This window comes from Equus caballus, chromosome 7, assembly GCF_041296265.1.
Source record: "Equus caballus isolate H_3958 breed thoroughbred chromosome 7, TB-T2T, whole genome shotgun sequence".
NCBI classification, from domain to species: domain Eukaryota; kingdom Metazoa; phylum Chordata; class Mammalia; order Perissodactyla; family Equidae; genus Equus; species Equus caballus.
This window is the reverse complement of record NC_091690.1, coordinates 19,478,704-19,495,039: the sequence shown is the minus strand read 5'-3', so window position 1 is coordinate 19,495,039 and position 16,336 is coordinate 19,478,704. Positions and strand designations below refer to the sequence as shown.

General features: G+C 37.6%; 1 protein-coding gene across 4 annotated transcripts in view; it reads right to left on the bottom strand.

Annotated features, from left to right (window-relative positions):
• Nucleotides 1–2,255: 2,255 nt before the first annotated feature.
• ZC3H12C (zinc finger CCCH-type containing 12C) overlaps nt 2,256–16,336 on the bottom strand; it is a 64,614-nt gene continuing 50,533 nt past the window's right edge. For all 4 annotated transcript variants that reach the window (XM_023644761.2, XM_070272753.1, XM_023644762.2 and 1 more), the window contains exons 3-6: nt 12,966–13,105; nt 7,952–8,186; nt 5,990–6,096; nt 2,256–5,350 (exon numbers count right to left, since the gene is read on the bottom strand). In XM_023644761.2, coding sequence (XP_023500529.2) covers nt 3,957–5,350; nt 5,990–6,096; nt 7,952–8,186; nt 12,966–13,105 — 1,876 coding nt within the window. In that variant the 3' untranslated portion in view covers nt 2,256–3,956. The remainder of the gene's footprint in view (nt 5,351–5,989; nt 6,097–7,951; nt 8,187–12,965; nt 13,106–16,336) is intronic.

The window sequence follows — 16,336 nt, the reverse complement described above, 5'->3', positions numbered from 1 at the left end:
ACACTCTGCCTTCTCTTACTCTAATGCATGTGTGTAGTTCATGGGTTTTATTCGTCAGTATATACCTAGGAAGCTCAACATCCTAGCTGAGTTCCCATGTGTAATCTATTTGGAACATAAACATTCTCTCTGGCCATAACCTGCTTGATTTCAGGTCACCCAGGAATTCTCCAGGAGTTGGATAATACAATAGACGAGCCATACACTAACAGAACGGCTGGAAAGTTGTACATCTTATTTTATCTTGAAAAAGCAAGTTGGACAGCAAAAAAACCAAAAACCAAATATACCTTACGGTAAGTGCCATTAAATCAGGGGAAAAACAGCTCGAGAGAGTTCGCAAAACGCACATGCACACACACACGCACACACACACACACCTATCACAAACTAACAGCTACAGTATAATCAAAGAATATTTGTTTTATAAATATATTACTGTCTATATACATATAGATACATCCATAAAAGACATGTTAAATAATTATCTGTATAAGCACTACTACTTTAAGTTTTTTTTTGTGTTTTAAAATTACACAATCGATTAAAATTATCAAAATAATTCTTTAAAAATACCAGGAATAAAACCAGTGAAGAGTTGCTTTCCATTTAAGTGGTTCTAGATCTTTTCATTGGTCATCCAGACTCCAGACTTGGTCCTCCGCAACTCAAGGAAACATAGTTCAATGAAGGAAAAGTTAGCCATCAAAAGCATACACTCTCCTATTTTTAATACTTCATAACAAATATGTATGCATGTAGATATATATAAAAATGCTCTTTTTAATTATATTACATATTCTCATAAATGAATTTTCATAAAAACACAAAGTTCAAGTTTCTAACAGTATCAAATATTTTATACTGGTGTGCATTTCTTTCAAATGTTTAGGTCAATGACAAACTCCATCAGGATAGAGAGATCATAAAAAAGAGACTGAAAATTTACGTACCACATGCAAGAAAGGAGGAAATACTAAGGGCCAGTATTTGGCCAGCTGGGTACTATTCCCTCTGTACCAAGACACAGAGACAACGAACTGGCTGATTATCGTGTCAAGTACAGCCCTCTGTCAATTTTCAGGGGCACAATGTTCCGATCTGAATCCTTTCCTTCTCTCAGTTGACCACTGTCGGCAGTTTCACTACTTACTAACACACCTCTCTCCAGCTACTTATTAGCAAGTCTGGTAAAAGATATGATCAAGGTGAAAGTTTTGACTAAAATGAAGGTTTGGGATCAGCTATGGATTTAATTTAATAATGGATCCATTTACTTATTGCTTTAGATAATTAAGAACTTGCTGTGTCGAAAGTCTGCCAAATATCTCATTCTTAAGCTCTGAAAGCAACATCAGTGCTTCGAAAGAAAACGAGGGACAAACTGTCCTCTTGACATAAGAAAACTGCTATTTCTTAACTCGCTACTAATTAGACCGGAGCGTTTGCACGTGGATAGTTCAGAGCTGCTGACTTCGGGACAGGTGGCGACAAGCTATGCTATTTTTCCAGTCCAAAATCCACGAAGCAATGACAAATAGTTAGCTAAAAACGTTAGGAGGCCAGATTAGAGGTGTGATATACATTTCACCTAAGATCTCCTTTAAATAAACTTAGTTTGGCAGAATCTTCAAATAATTAAAATGTTGAAATAAAAAAACGAAGCAAAACTTACAAGTACAATTTAAGAAGGATTTCATACTAACAAAAAAAGGCTTATAATGCGACTAACATAGAAGGTCCTAGGCATTTGTAACCCGAATTTTGGCACTGGTTTAGCCTCTACGTTTAAACTTGTTCTACAGAGAGTGACCGACGACATCAGGAGAACAATTTCACGAGTGGGTAGGGCTCTCAGACAGATGCCACTCAGAACGGTGTGTGTGGCACCATCTGAATTATTTCTGGGTAGAGACGAGTGCCACACTCACCTCAAAAACAACAGCAATAATTGTGTAGAACACCACTTTCCTGAATTAAGTTTGCTGAACACGGTTCAGATTATTGGATATGTCAATATGCACAATGCCTTTTAGAAGCATTTACTGTATACCCAAATGCTACTTCATGTGACACACAGTGTCACACAAGTAGTGAAAATGTTATCCTAGTCAAAGGTGCTTGGACATTATTTTCAGGCAGCATTTTACCTTTATTTTAAGTTAAGTTCACACTAGATAAGTTTTAGGAGAAAGAAAATGCCAATAAATTTATTTAATATATTTTAATATATTATATAAAACTAAGACAGACACTTTTATTTACCTAAATTGTTACTTTTATTTTCTACGCTATTCTAGACTTCAATTTTACTTAAAAAAATTTGTATTTAAATAAGGGATAAAATGTTGCCCAAAAGTCTAATCATAGTTACACACTTGTGTTTTAACTAGATCTACAAATCAAATAGTTCTTATAGTTAAAAAGATACAATTTGTATCAACAGTAAAAGGTACTTTCTGGTTTTTCAGGGCTTTACTTCAAACCGTAGCATGTAGAATAATCAGAATAACCAGGGCATCTAGGCAGACCACAGAAACAGATCAGAACGAGTCTGTTACACTAAGCAAAATTCAAAAACTGGAGCAACAGCGAAGTTCTGTCAATCACACAACTGTCTGCCACTGACCGCAATAACTATCTTCTAAGTGACAAATATGAATTCACGTCTAGCAAAACCCATGACTTTGAAACCAGAAATATCCCTTACTAATACTAGAACAGACTTCAGTCTGTATCTAAAACTACACTATTTGTGGCAAGAATCTGGCCTTAATAATATAACAGGCCCCCCAAAAAACTACCTTCAGGAAAATGGAAAATATACAGTATCTTACAAAAACTTTAAGTTACCATTTACAACTCCTCTGTCACCATTTCCATAGTGCATTATCAATAAATGTTGCATATCCTCAACACGGAGAACCACCTCAGGCCAGCCTTGATAAATAGCAGGAAAGCTACAGAGTATATTAAATATAAAAGTTGCATTGAGAATAATTAGATTCATTAAAAACAGGCAAGTACTGTGAAAGGGTTATTTTATCCAGTATTGTTGTGCCCCCAAACAAAAAGACAACACGTTAAAAGTACAGGGTAATGGAAATCTAGGAATTCTATTCCGTCTCTACTGTCTAGAAGCACATCATAGCTGGATGACAAAGCTCTGAATGGCAACAGTTACGGCTTTTGCCTTACTCATAAAAAAAAAATGGAAACAATTTTTTCCATTGATTGCATCTGCTTTGCTTTAAATCAACCATATTAAATTAACTAATTACTTAACAGAAAAAAAAATCCAAACCAAAATAAAACAATGAAAAGTGCCATATTGTAAATCATTCTAAAATATACTGTTACCCAATTCAACATAAACTGGTAACTTATATTTTGTTTAAAATATAAAGTCAGTGCTGTAGTATAACTTTGTTTCTATAAATAATGATTATAGCACAAAGAAGCCCACTTCCCCCAAATAAAAATAACTTAAAAAGCTGTAAAAGATTCCAATTAAGCTTGGCTTGAAAAAATAGTTTGCTAGGTCTACTCAAATGTCCAACATTCTGAAGGTATTGTAATTGCTTGCAATTGACAGACAAACACCAAGTTAATAAAACATGAAACAAGGATAAAAAGTGCTGCATATAAACCCCTGATGCACCAAAGATTAATATCAAAGATCACAGATACATCTAACAAATCACACTGGAAAAATTTCCAGCCAAGGGTATAGCTTTAAAAAGGAAATGTTAAAAAAAAGTTTGAATGTAAAGCAATCCTGTGACACTTCCACTATGTGGGGCTATACATACAGATTCCATGATACAGTATTTCACATAAATGGATACTATATAACCTCCTTGCCGAGAAGGAGATCACATGTGCTATTGTAGCAAACCTCCCTCAGCATTTGAGCTGAACAAAAACTACTAAACACCACAAAGATGCATCATCTTTCAATAACCCAGCTGTGATTTCTCCACTAAAATGGCTGCAGCCAGCTGCTGGGCGTCTGTCATGTGAGGGTTCCTTTTCATGACGATTCTCACAAGGTCAGGCGGGAAGATGTTGCACAGGTTGATATAAATCTTCTCTCGGCTGTCTTGGTACCTTGGAGGATCTTGTGGCATTCCACAGTACGGTATTCGCCAAGTCGGCTCTTGCTGTTCAGGTAGGCTCTGGAAGGTGAACTGCTCGTAACATGGCTGCGTGGAGTTATCAGGCAAGGAGTAAGTCTGCCGATAGCCGTACACATCAATTCCGTAACTCTGCCTATCCCAGCTTCCCAGCCCTTCCTGGCGGGAGTAAGGCTTTCTCTGTCTTGAAGGAGAACTGTCATACAGCCGAGAGTCAGAAATGCTGTCTATTCTTGTGGCCACTAAGGACCGCCCTAGGTGTGGTGCCTTTGAGTGTGCTGAACTTGGAGGAGAGGGGTAATCGCCAGGACAACTGGACCGGGCCCCCACAGCTGGGTGCTGCAGATGCACAGCCAGGTGTGGAAGAGGAGGCTTGTGATGGTACTTTGGTTCTTCATGACTGTAACTTTGCACTCTGGTTAAGGGGTCGTGGAAATTCTGCAGAAAGGGTTGGGAATTAAGGCGGCTGTGAGGGTGCATGTGTTGACACTTCAAATTCTCTTCGAGTTGTGGGTCAGGAGAACTGACGTAGGACCGGTCATTGTACCCCACATACGAGTCACTGCTCCCACAGCTCATGCTCCCTTCACTGCTGCAGTCAGAAGCTACAGAACTTATCCTATAATCCGTGTCTAAGGAGAAACGCCTTTCAGGACTTCGCGGGCCTGAGATACTCAGATTTGGATATGCATTCAACATGGAATAATATCCAATGTCAACAGGCGAGTCACATTTTGGATACTGTTCATAAGGCATTGGCGTTCCATGATTTTTGGTTGCCATCATCATTGGAGGATATTGTCCCTGTGGTCTTTGATCCTGAGGTGGGAAATGAACTCCAGATGGAAGGCCATTGCTTAAAGATGTAGTGCTTTGGGGTTTTGCAGAAGTAGCCGGGATACTAACTAAGGAAGGGACAGACCTGGTTTCCAATTTGTTTTTGGTAGGAAGCTTTTCCTCTAGGTCTTGGTAGACTTGAGTCCTGATGCTTGGATCCGATTGCCTCTTTGGAGCACCTCGTTTGACATCAGAAGTGCTATCGGCCTTAGTGCTGCAGGGAACGCTGTTGCTTTTCACCAGTCCGCCTTCGTTTGCAGTTTTGGCTGCTGTATTTCTAGACATGGCACGAAGTTCATCAGCCACTGACCGCTGAGGCTGACTGCCCCTTTCAGGATGATAGTATTTGCACTTGTGTCCATAGGTACACTTCTTCCCTGTGAAGAGCAAAATTCGTTAGGCGAAGGGGCAGACCACCAGATTCTGAAAACTCAGTCTGGCACTATTATTTTAACTAGTGAAAGAAACAAAGGCAGAAATGGGAGCTATGCTGCGTGGTCCTCTGCTCCTTGCTTTTGAGAAATGCCACCTTTCAGTCTTTCTGCTTCACTACTATCAAGAGCAGTAAGAAAGCTGGTTGAAAGATTAATAATCACCTCCAGAGTTTAATACCCAGTGTCCTCAACTCCTACCTGCTCTTCTCTTCTCTTCTCTTCCAATATGACTTTTCAATCAGATAAGACATTCTGCTTTGAAGAGCAGATTGTACTGCCATAATCTGATCAAACCATGCTAATCTGATGTGTATCTAAATATAAGAACTCTACATTTTTACCTACCTGATAATTAACTTCATTATAATTAACTGAGTTTTTGGAACCATGTTTTAATTCAGGGAAATGCATCTGCATTGATCCCAACTAGGTAAAAACAATTATTGTTTTCTTAAATTTAATTGCAATCAAAAGAACTACATACTATGCCATCCAAAATTTACAATGTTATTTTTATTAACAAAAGTTTAACAACATATTGTGCTCTAAAGGTATATATTAAATACTCGTAAAGAAAGTTACCATATGGACAAGGCTGCTTCTTGTGTTCAGGAACAATAGGTTTCTTCCTCAGAAAATTATCCAGGCTTGGGCCGTGTCTGCCAAGAGGATCATCAGGGGGCATGAACCTGTCATGGATGTAACACAAAACCGTACCTAAGTAGGAGGTTGGTGATGGAATTATAAAGACAGAGTGTAAAGATTTGTTTACTCTAGGTATTTTTTTGAAATTTTAATCCAAGTATTTTGATTCAACATTTACAGGATAAAAATATAAGTACATGAAGCTTTCCTTTCTTAATGAAAACAAAATTAAAATGTTTCAAGCTGAACTTGTATTTGTTTTAATTCAAACAAGTTTTGAGCCTGGTATGTTCTAATTAATTCTTCCTTCCTCCCAGTCTTGGGATTTTGTAAGGACTTTAGGAAATGATCACAACGATGTTTTAGGACAGCTTAGAAACATCACCCCTGTGAAGAGTGAGGAGCAGCTGAGGAAGGGAAGTGCGAAGTGGCAGAAAGGAACAGGAAGACTGAAACGAACCAAACAGCCGTTACGTGTCAGACGCCGTGCACACAGCATTTCATTTCATCCTAACAATAATCCCTTGAAGTATGAGCTCCACTTTACAGATTACTACGTTTTCCTAATTTAGGCTTTAGATGAATTAAGTAATTTTTATCTAAGTTCACATGGCATAGACAAGATTCAATTATATCTAACTCCATAGTCCAATCTCTTCCCATTATACTAAGGTGCTTCTTCAACTAAGATAGAAAAAATCTTAAGGAAATAAACTTATTATTTTGGATTGACTGTCCAATGGAAGCAAGAATTTATGGCACGTGTAATGAAAATAAATTAGGATTGAAGAGTTCTAGTACTAGTTACGTCACTGTTTGAACTTGAAATAACTCAAGTATTTACCCATAAAATGTGAACAATGTATGTACTCTTAAGGGAGTGTCAATATGGATGAGTAATAACACTTAGCAATTATAGTGTTTACTATCATAAAAACAATGTGGCGACCTTAAAAGTTTAAAAACAGAAGACGAAGTCACTCAATCCTATATGTGTTGCATTTCAGTCATTTTTCTGTATGCATACATCATTTTACAAACACAATTTGTCTTTTTAACAGAGATATTTTCCATGTTTCCTAATAGCCTTCATAATCATAATTCTGAACAGCTGAATAATATTCCACTAGGAGATGTATCACAATTTAATTGATTTCTGTTGTAATGTTAGTTGCCTTTGAATTCTTGAAATTATAAATTAAATAGAAATGAACATATCTGGTCTTCCTTTTTTCCTCATTATATATTCCAAGAAATGGGATTATTGGCTAGGGAGGGTATACATATTTTTCAGGCTTCCACTAAACCATGCCAAACTGTAAAACAGTTTCATTACATCTTTAACAGCGTAAGCCCTGTTCAAAGACATTTTTGTGAATTAAATGGGTGAAAAAATAGACTCCTTGTAGATTACCATATTGGTAAATATACTTATTTCTCAGGAGATTCGCTTGTTCATGTCATTTATCCATTTATCAACTTAATCATGACTAGAGTCTTACATTGGTATAACATTTAAAAAGATCATATTTAAAACATCATATATTTAAGTAAGCTATCAATGCTTTAAGTAGATTCTGAAAGGCAGTGTTCTCAGGGTCAATAGCTCAAAATCTGCATTCTCTGAGGATGGAAATTCCCCCTCTGTCAGCTACTACAAGTTGCTCAGAGTCCTAGAAGACTCTCTCTGTCGATGACTTACAGGGAAGGGCAGGGCCTGTCACTCACACAATGACTGCAGTTTTTCTGGCTCCCACTGAGGGTTAGTGGGGAAATCAGTTGTTGGAGGAAACCTGTCTTAGGTCTGGTCAGTGGCACAGAGAGGGCTTCTGTGGCACCGGCCAGATGGTTAGATTTTCAGGGAAGCAGTATTACTGGTGAGTAAATGGTTTTACTTACTTGTCATTGACAAATGAATACATTAATAATCGCTCGTCTATGAACTTCTTCCATTCTGGTTTTTCATTAGCCAAATCCCTGTAGTTATCATTGGACACAATTATACCATCTGACTCAAAAGCCAGCTTCACGATGAACCTGTCATCATAGCACACCACTCGCCTCCCCTGGACTCGCCGGGATGGTGTGAACACCAGGATTTTCTCCTTCTCCAATTTACGTAGAATTTCTTGATCTACAAGAATAATCAGGGTAGAATTTCAGGGATAAATACCTACATAACACATTTAGCAACTTGAATACAAAGCAAGCTTTTATAACATGAACTAGACATATGTAATCATTTAATTAAGGATTGCGACTTACAGTTTGTACATGTAGGAAATTTGTAACTCCCAATAATATTTTCCCTTCAGGATTTTCAATAACAAAGGCTTTAAAAATAGGCAAAAAAAGAGAACTTAAAAAACATAAAAAGTTTAAAATTTTCAAGTCATAGAAATTTTAAAACGTTTAAAAGTCTAAAACTTAAACATGGCTGAGCCAATTCTGATTTTCACTACATAAAGTTTTTGCCGCGGAGCTGGAGCCGCCAGCACCACCACTAGGAACACAGCTTCTCACCCATTCTTAGCCCAAAGCTGTTCTAACCAAGCATCTAATAAAGGGGTGTGAGGGTGGGAGAGTTTGAAAAGAAGTAGAAGAAACAGTTGAGGTAGCAAAGGGCAGAAGGTTCCACGAGAAAGGAGGCAGGGAAGTCAGAACGGTTGTTGCGGACACGGCCATTAGGTGTTGTGTGTCCTTTCCCATGAAACACATGGTCACAAATGCCAGCATTCTTGCGGGGGCTGGACTGAGTGAGGAAGACATGAGAAGTGATCATGTGAGGAAAACAGCCACACAGAGAAAAAGCCCAGGCAGAGGGATGCTCATTCCGTCTGTGGTTGGCATATTCTTACAGCACTCTGTAACGCTACTGACTGTTCAGTTGTTTTAAAAAAATGGTGCTAGAGTTCATATTTTGATTGATGATAAAAATTCTCTCTCAACCATTCCTTCTTCCTACTTTTGCTCCTGGGCTCCCTGTCTTCCCACCATTGTAAGTTCTGGCACAGAGTGCCAAGGATAAGCTGATGGATGTCATGATTAAAAAAAACAAAGGCTCGCTACTTCTCAGCGCTTATTAACTGCAGTTACTAATGTTTTCAAATCTATCTCTTCAGCGAACAATTACTACATGCCTACTCTATAGTATGTCCTGTGCTAAGTGTCGGTGGCCACCAAGATCAAGAATGACTTCTCCTCGAGGAGGTCTGTTACTGGATTGGACAAACATGTAAACTAGGTCAGCAAGGGTGGCAACTGCCACGACAGAAGTATGAGCAGGGGACGAGGAAGGGGGAATGGAAGAGCAATATGGGTCAGCTAGCTCTACCACTGGACATAGATTTCATGATGTTCCCGACAAATGAGTTCATACAGAACAGAACTTCGGTTTAGAAAAGCAGCAGAGTAGAAGTGGAAGAGATGGGGGTGTTAGAATCAGCAAATCACAGAGAAATCTCAGGTTCGGCCACTGTCTGTAACGGCCATCCCAGTTTTACTAGGCCTGTTTCTTCCCGTCCTCGAGCACAGCTGGCAGGCTCTAAGGAACCCGGGAGTGATCAGCACGTGGAAAACCCCTAGCACAGAGCCTGGGACGCTCTCAATAAATCCCGTGTCCGTCCATGAAATTTTGTTTAATAGATGTGTGGAATTGTTGATCTCCTTTAAAAAATCACAGATAAACCAAGACAAAATCAAAAGCCCAGTCTCAACTAAAGGACTTGTCATGCTATAATTATGTCGTGTGCTCCCCTGATAAGCGCTTTGAGGGCAGGTGCCACGTCTCGTTTATCTTTGTCTCGTCAGCCCCCAGAACAGGAAGCACATCAGCAGAAACTCAACAAATGCCTGTGGAATGAACACACGAGCCACTTAAAGATGTCTATTCGGAGCTCTCCCAGTTTATTCACCGTGCCATGAATGATCCATGACCTTTACTCGTGGGAGTGTTTACTCATATATGTTACGCCTGGACCATCACCCAAGTGACCGGAGGAACAAGTGTGGGGATTACCAGCCAGCGTCATCTTGCTGAGTGTGCATTTCTCTAACAGTTAATGAGGTTGAAAGGACGCTAATTAGGATGATTGTTAGTGAAAAGTAATAAACGATAACTAGTTAGAACGCATCCTCCTAACTTAAATATCGGTTCAGAATAGCTAGTAAGTTAACTGAATCCCCAGTTCCTAGCACAGTACCGGGCACACAGTTTAGCACTTGCTTTTAAAATATTTGTTACATCAACAGAAAACCGGCAAAAGTGCTACTCTGAATCTATATCTGAGATATAACGTTTCCCCAAATACAGAAGTTTAAATTTTGATGCAACTAAATTGATCTTTATACCTTTGAACTTTAAAATATTTCTTATCAAGTTTCTCTTTTGGTATAGTGAAAAAACACTGGATTCTTCAATTTACCAGGTACTATCTGGTTGAGGGTTTTGGTCAAGAGAATTATTACGCTCGGGGAGAAAACACCTAACAACCTCTGACAACAGTAGCCTGCACCACACTGACGTGTTCCAGAGACCAGCACGCTGGGATTTTAGAAATCCAACCCAGCCACACCTCACCCTGGGTGTTATCATCTTCTCTTCTTCCTGATCTCATAGTCCTTTTACGCTCAAGAAGCTTTCCAGTTATTCACACATTTAAAGATTGTTTTTTCTTTTTCAGTTTTTCTCCCTGACTTTTAAAGTATCGTATGTTCCCTGTACAGAATTAGGGAAGTAAGAAAAAGTACTAAGAAGTAGGGAGAAGTAAGACCTGAGGAAACCACGACCCAGAGGCAATTACTGGTCCTATTGTGATATATTTACTTCTAGTCATTTTCTGTTATTTTTTTCTTTCCATTGTTGATATGTATGTGTGTATGCATGCATGTATGTATATGTGTGTATATACACACACACACACACACAATAATGAAACCTGCCTTTTATGTAAAAAAAAAGCACTTCTTCAGATCACTAAGGATTCTGCCTAAATATTTAAGACATATTCTATCATATAGACATATACTAATTTATTAAGTCATCCTTCTGATGAATGTATGGTTTGTTTCCATTTTTTTCTATTATGAGTAATGCTGTGCTGACTGTCTTTGTGGTCATAAATCTTTCCCATACCTCTGCTTATCTTCTGGGGAATTATTCCTAGAAGGGGAACTAGCAGATTTGAGTACTAACATTTTAAAATCAAACTATTTTCCAGAAAGGCTGTAACCGTTCATGTTTCCACAGCAGTGTAGGAGGAACTCCCTAAGAGCGTTGAGTATGATCAGTTTTTTAATCTCTGCCAATTTGATGGGTGAAAAATAAAAGTTGTTCAAATGTGCATTTCTTTAATTACTGATGAGGTTGAACAGTTTGCTCTCTCGTTAGGCACCTGCATTCTTCTGTGAGCTGCCTGTTCCTACCATGGTACCATTTATACATTGGGAGAGCTTGGTGTTTGTTTTATTGTGTATGAGCTCTTTATATGTTAAAGACATGGATTCTTTGCTTATTTGTTGTATTTTTTTCTCAGGCAAATAAGAAAATTTCTCATTTTCAAGAAAGTTTTCCAAAATACAGAAGTTTACATTTTGATGCAATTAAATCCATCTTTTCCTTCGTAATTTCTTCTAAAAATTTTAAATTTAGAAAGGTCTTCTCTAGCTATTCAAAGACTATTTATAGTCTCTAATGGTTTGAGTTGACAATTAATTCTTCAGCCATCTGGAATTTATTGTTATATGGTCTAAGATAAGGATCTAAATATGTATATTGTTCCCAAAGAGTTATGAAAGGTCTTGGTACTGCTGGTTGAATGATACCCACCCCTCTCACTTTAGTTTATATAGGTGAGGTCTGATTCCATGGCTCTGGACTCCACTGTAACTTGCCTATCTATTCTTATGCTAGTTCAATGATTTAATGGTTATAGATAAAAATAAAGTCTTAAAATAATCTCCTCTTCGGGTACATGATAGGTAGTTTCTCCGTTTGTTTTTGATTTGCAAAGTGCTGGAGTTTCACAGATTACTCAGTTTTTGTTAATTTTGGAGATGGAGAGAAGGGCGAGAATGGCTGGATGCTGACGGAGAATCTCTTGAGAAAATGCTCAGCAACAATAATTAACAGTTACAGAGGACGTCTTTGCCTGAAACTCCTCCATTTAAAAATTACAAAATAGGAATCAGCTCCTGGCACAGTGGTTAAGTTCATGCACTTGGCTTCAGCTGTAGAGGGTTTGTGGGTTCAGATCCCAGGCGTGGACCTACATGCCGCTCATCAGGCCATGCTGTGGCAGTGACCCACATATAAAACAGAAGAAGACTGGCACAGATGTTAGCTCAGGGACAATCTTCCTCAAGCAAAAAAAAAAAAAAAAAAAAAACAAAATAATGCAAAATACAGATACTTTATTGGGATCGAGTCATTTCCTTCTTCTTGACATCAGATAGCATACCCCCAAGGTCTCACAGGTCTTTTTTGATCTGCAGTCATTAAAATTCGATTGTCACCTAGTCCAATTTCATACAGCAGATGAGAAAATTGGGGTCCAAAGAGGTTCAGTGTGTTGCTCAAAGTCTGATGGCTCATAAATGGCAAAGAAAGTCTAGGTCTCCTGACTCCTACTGTGTCTCTAAAGGTCATAATTTTACAAAATTTGAAGTAAAAAGTTTCCAAATTAAAAAAAAAAAGAGAGAGAAAGTGCCCTCTGTAGGAAGGATTACTGTTTAGTTAACATAATCAGATAATTAAACCCCAAAATAACTTTAATATCCCAACCAAGAGAATGTGGTGGTCACATAGACTGAGGAGACAGAAACAGAGTAAGAGTGTTCAGTGAAATGCTTGACTGTGCCAGCAACCTGCAAAGGTGTCTATGGAAGCTGAGAACAAAGAGCTAACGGGGCTTACCTGTAATGAGAGCATCAGGGCGGGACTGCTCTTTTCTCCAAGCAGGAACGAAAACGGTAACATCTTTGTGGCCTCTTTCCAAAAACCAATCCACAGCCAATTTTATTCCTCGGCAGGAAAATACTTCTTTGTTTCCATGGCTGAAAAATTATTTTAGAACACTTAAAACACAACAAAACCTAAATGCAACTTAAGGAATTCAAGTTTATAAACTGAAATGATCACATCATGACAACAGTGATAGGAGATTTCAAATCTAAGGTGGAGTTGTGCAGCTCAGAGAAATATTAAGATAACCTAGAAGCTGAAAATCTGCCAGAAAAAAATCCTTAAAAGTTGGGATAATTATCGTGCGGAGGAGAAAGGGAAGTGAGTTTTCAAAGGCAACGTTGTAAAGGTTAACCCTAGTCAGAAAGGTACAAGCTCTTTTTGATCAGAGTAGGGAAAAAAGGATGGGGCCTAAACCAGAGCAAGGATAATTTCAGTCAAATGGAAAAAAAAGTCACACAGAAAAAACCTGTAAAAACAGTGGGATGGAATACTTAAGAGTTTCTAAAAACTTTTCCTTCTCAAGGTTCTCATGTGTACATTTCAATCCAGTGATGAAATCGTGCACAAGGTTTATCAGGTGACCAATGCAAACTATGTGCACACATGCACTAAAAGGAAAAATATGTTCACAAGGCTTAACCTCACATGAGGAACGCTTCCATGGCCTTCAGGGAAAAAGACACCTGGTTTCTGTTTAACAACATTGTGTTGGACAAGGATTAACGACGACAAAAGGGCATTCAAAATTGGATTAGCAGTCTTAATGCCTACAAGAAAATACTCAGCTGAAAGTGTAATCATTCAATAAATATTTATCTAGTACCATGCTCTGCTTGTGCACTTTAACCTAATAATTCAAAATAACGCTTATTCTAATGTCTTTAAAGAAAGAGTCTCCTACTTCGACTGCAATAATTATGTTCTTTTGCAGTCTGAGCTCTGAAGACTCCATTTCTCATCTGTGATGGAGATAGATGTTTTTTACTTCTTGGGGCTAAGGAGGGCTGAATGAAATAAGGTAAGCAAATGTTTTGTTAATTTTTAACACAAAACATTAGGTATATTAATGTTTTGTTCTAGACGTCTCCCAGGAAGCACTAGAATCATCTAAATCTGGTTAATCGTTTTAAGGACAAAACAAAAATAGAACAACTTGCTCTGTAGATATTGAAGGCTATAAAGGAAAACCACAGAGTCTGTTTATATTCCATGGACTCATCCTAATGGTCTGGGGCAAGATTAGAGGTGAAATCAGATCCCTGGAAGTTTCAAAGAAAGGGATAAGGGAAGGGGGAATTTGAGGTCACATTTTCTAGGTAAGAAGGGCTACCCAATGGCCTCACTAATGCCCCAGCAAATAATCCAAAGTGATGTTAGGTTTCATGGAGAATACTGAAATTTAATCACTCTCCTGAAAAACCAAAGAAAATGATCGTATCATCTCTTGAGAGAATATATATCTCAACTATTCCTAAATACAAAAACTCAACTTGCTAAAACCTAACTATATTTTTAATTTGTATGAATGCTTTGAAATCTAAGTGTATTATGCTTTGCTAGTCATTAATGACATTTGGTTTACTGAGACTTGAGCATTTAACTGCTTCTGGCTCTAAAGAGAGGACTGCATAAGCATTTTCTTCCTGGTGATTTCATTTGGTAAGGGCAACTGTCACATTTTCCTGTAGAAATAGAAGATTCCATCTTCTAATTAAAGAACTTTCAGAAAATGTGTGTAAACAGCAAACCATTTACAATCAAGGGACAAAGATTCTATGGATGCTAAAACAGGATATTATCCCATGTAATACTGACAATAAAGGCTGTTCTCATTATCCTCCTCTTCCCCTCCGCCCCACACCCCCCAACTCCCATCACAGGAAACCTCACAGGGAGAAGACAAGCAGGAGGACGAAAGGTGCCACGCTGTGAAGGGTAAATAGAAACACAGAAAGAGACTGACTTTCTGAGCAGATGGACCCACATCTGTCTCTGATCTTGTTATGTGAGAAGATATAACCCTCCCAATTTGTTTAAGAAACTATAGTCAAGGGTTCTGTTATTTGCAGCTAAACACATCCTTAACTGTTACATTAGTCATGCCATAAACCAAAAGAAAACTGATAAATCTCTACTAATATCAGAAAAAAATATTTTAAGGCAAAAACATTAGTAGGGATAAAAATGTTATGACATAATTGTTAAAAGGTAACAATTCACAAGGAAGCTACAATAATTGTAAACTCAGTCTTCATATGAGTAATGCAAAAGATCACAGGATTAACTAGAAGAAATGGACAAGTTATACCGACAGGTGAAGCAGAAAACATTTAGTAAGAATATAGATGACTGGAAACAATCAGTTAACAAGCTTGATCTAATGAACATATACAAAACTATGTAAAAAATTAAAGAAAATATTTTATACATGGAAGATTTATAAAATTGAGTGTGCACTAGGCCACAGAACAGATTTCAACAGACATCAGGAATCTGTATCATACAAACAATCTTCTTTGACAATATGTTATTACATTGAAGATATAAGATTCTAGTTCAATAGTGTTGCTATACACCAGAAAAACCAATTTAAAATTTTAATTTAAAAAATGATCCCATCTGTCAGAACAAAACTAAACAAATCTACAGAAGAAAAGATATGCAAAAGCTTTATACAGAAAATGAAAATTGAAAACCCGTATTAAAGGACATAAGAGAAGATTTAAATGAAAGGAACAATACACCATTGTCACGGTTGGTAAGACTCAATTTTTGACGAAAGCAATTCTCAAATTAGTCCGTAAGTACAGTGCGATTCCAATAAAAATCCTCAAAGGCTTTCTTATGGAACTTGAGAAGCTGATCCTAAAACTAATATGGAAAAACAAAAGGCCAAGAATAGTTAAGCAATTTTGAAGAAGAAAACAGTAGGAACTTCCCCATGAGCTATCAATATGCTTAGTAACCAAGACTACAGACCTCCAGTCAGTGTTATATTGGCAGAGGTAAAGATTAAAAAATAGAAAATACGTAACAGAAAAGCGAGCCTAAGGTGATACACACACACACACACACACATTCACACATGTGAGTATAAAAGATAAAAGAGTCATTAAAAATCAGTGAAGAAAAGATAGACCATTTAACAAATGGTACTAGGGCAATTGGTTACTTACATGAAAAAATAAGACTGTATTTTTATCTTATACTATACACAAAACCAAACTGTAGATCGATCAAAGATTTAAATATGAAAAGGAATACTGTAAAACTTCTAGAAGAAATTATAGGTGGTATTCAAATCAGGATAGGAAAATACT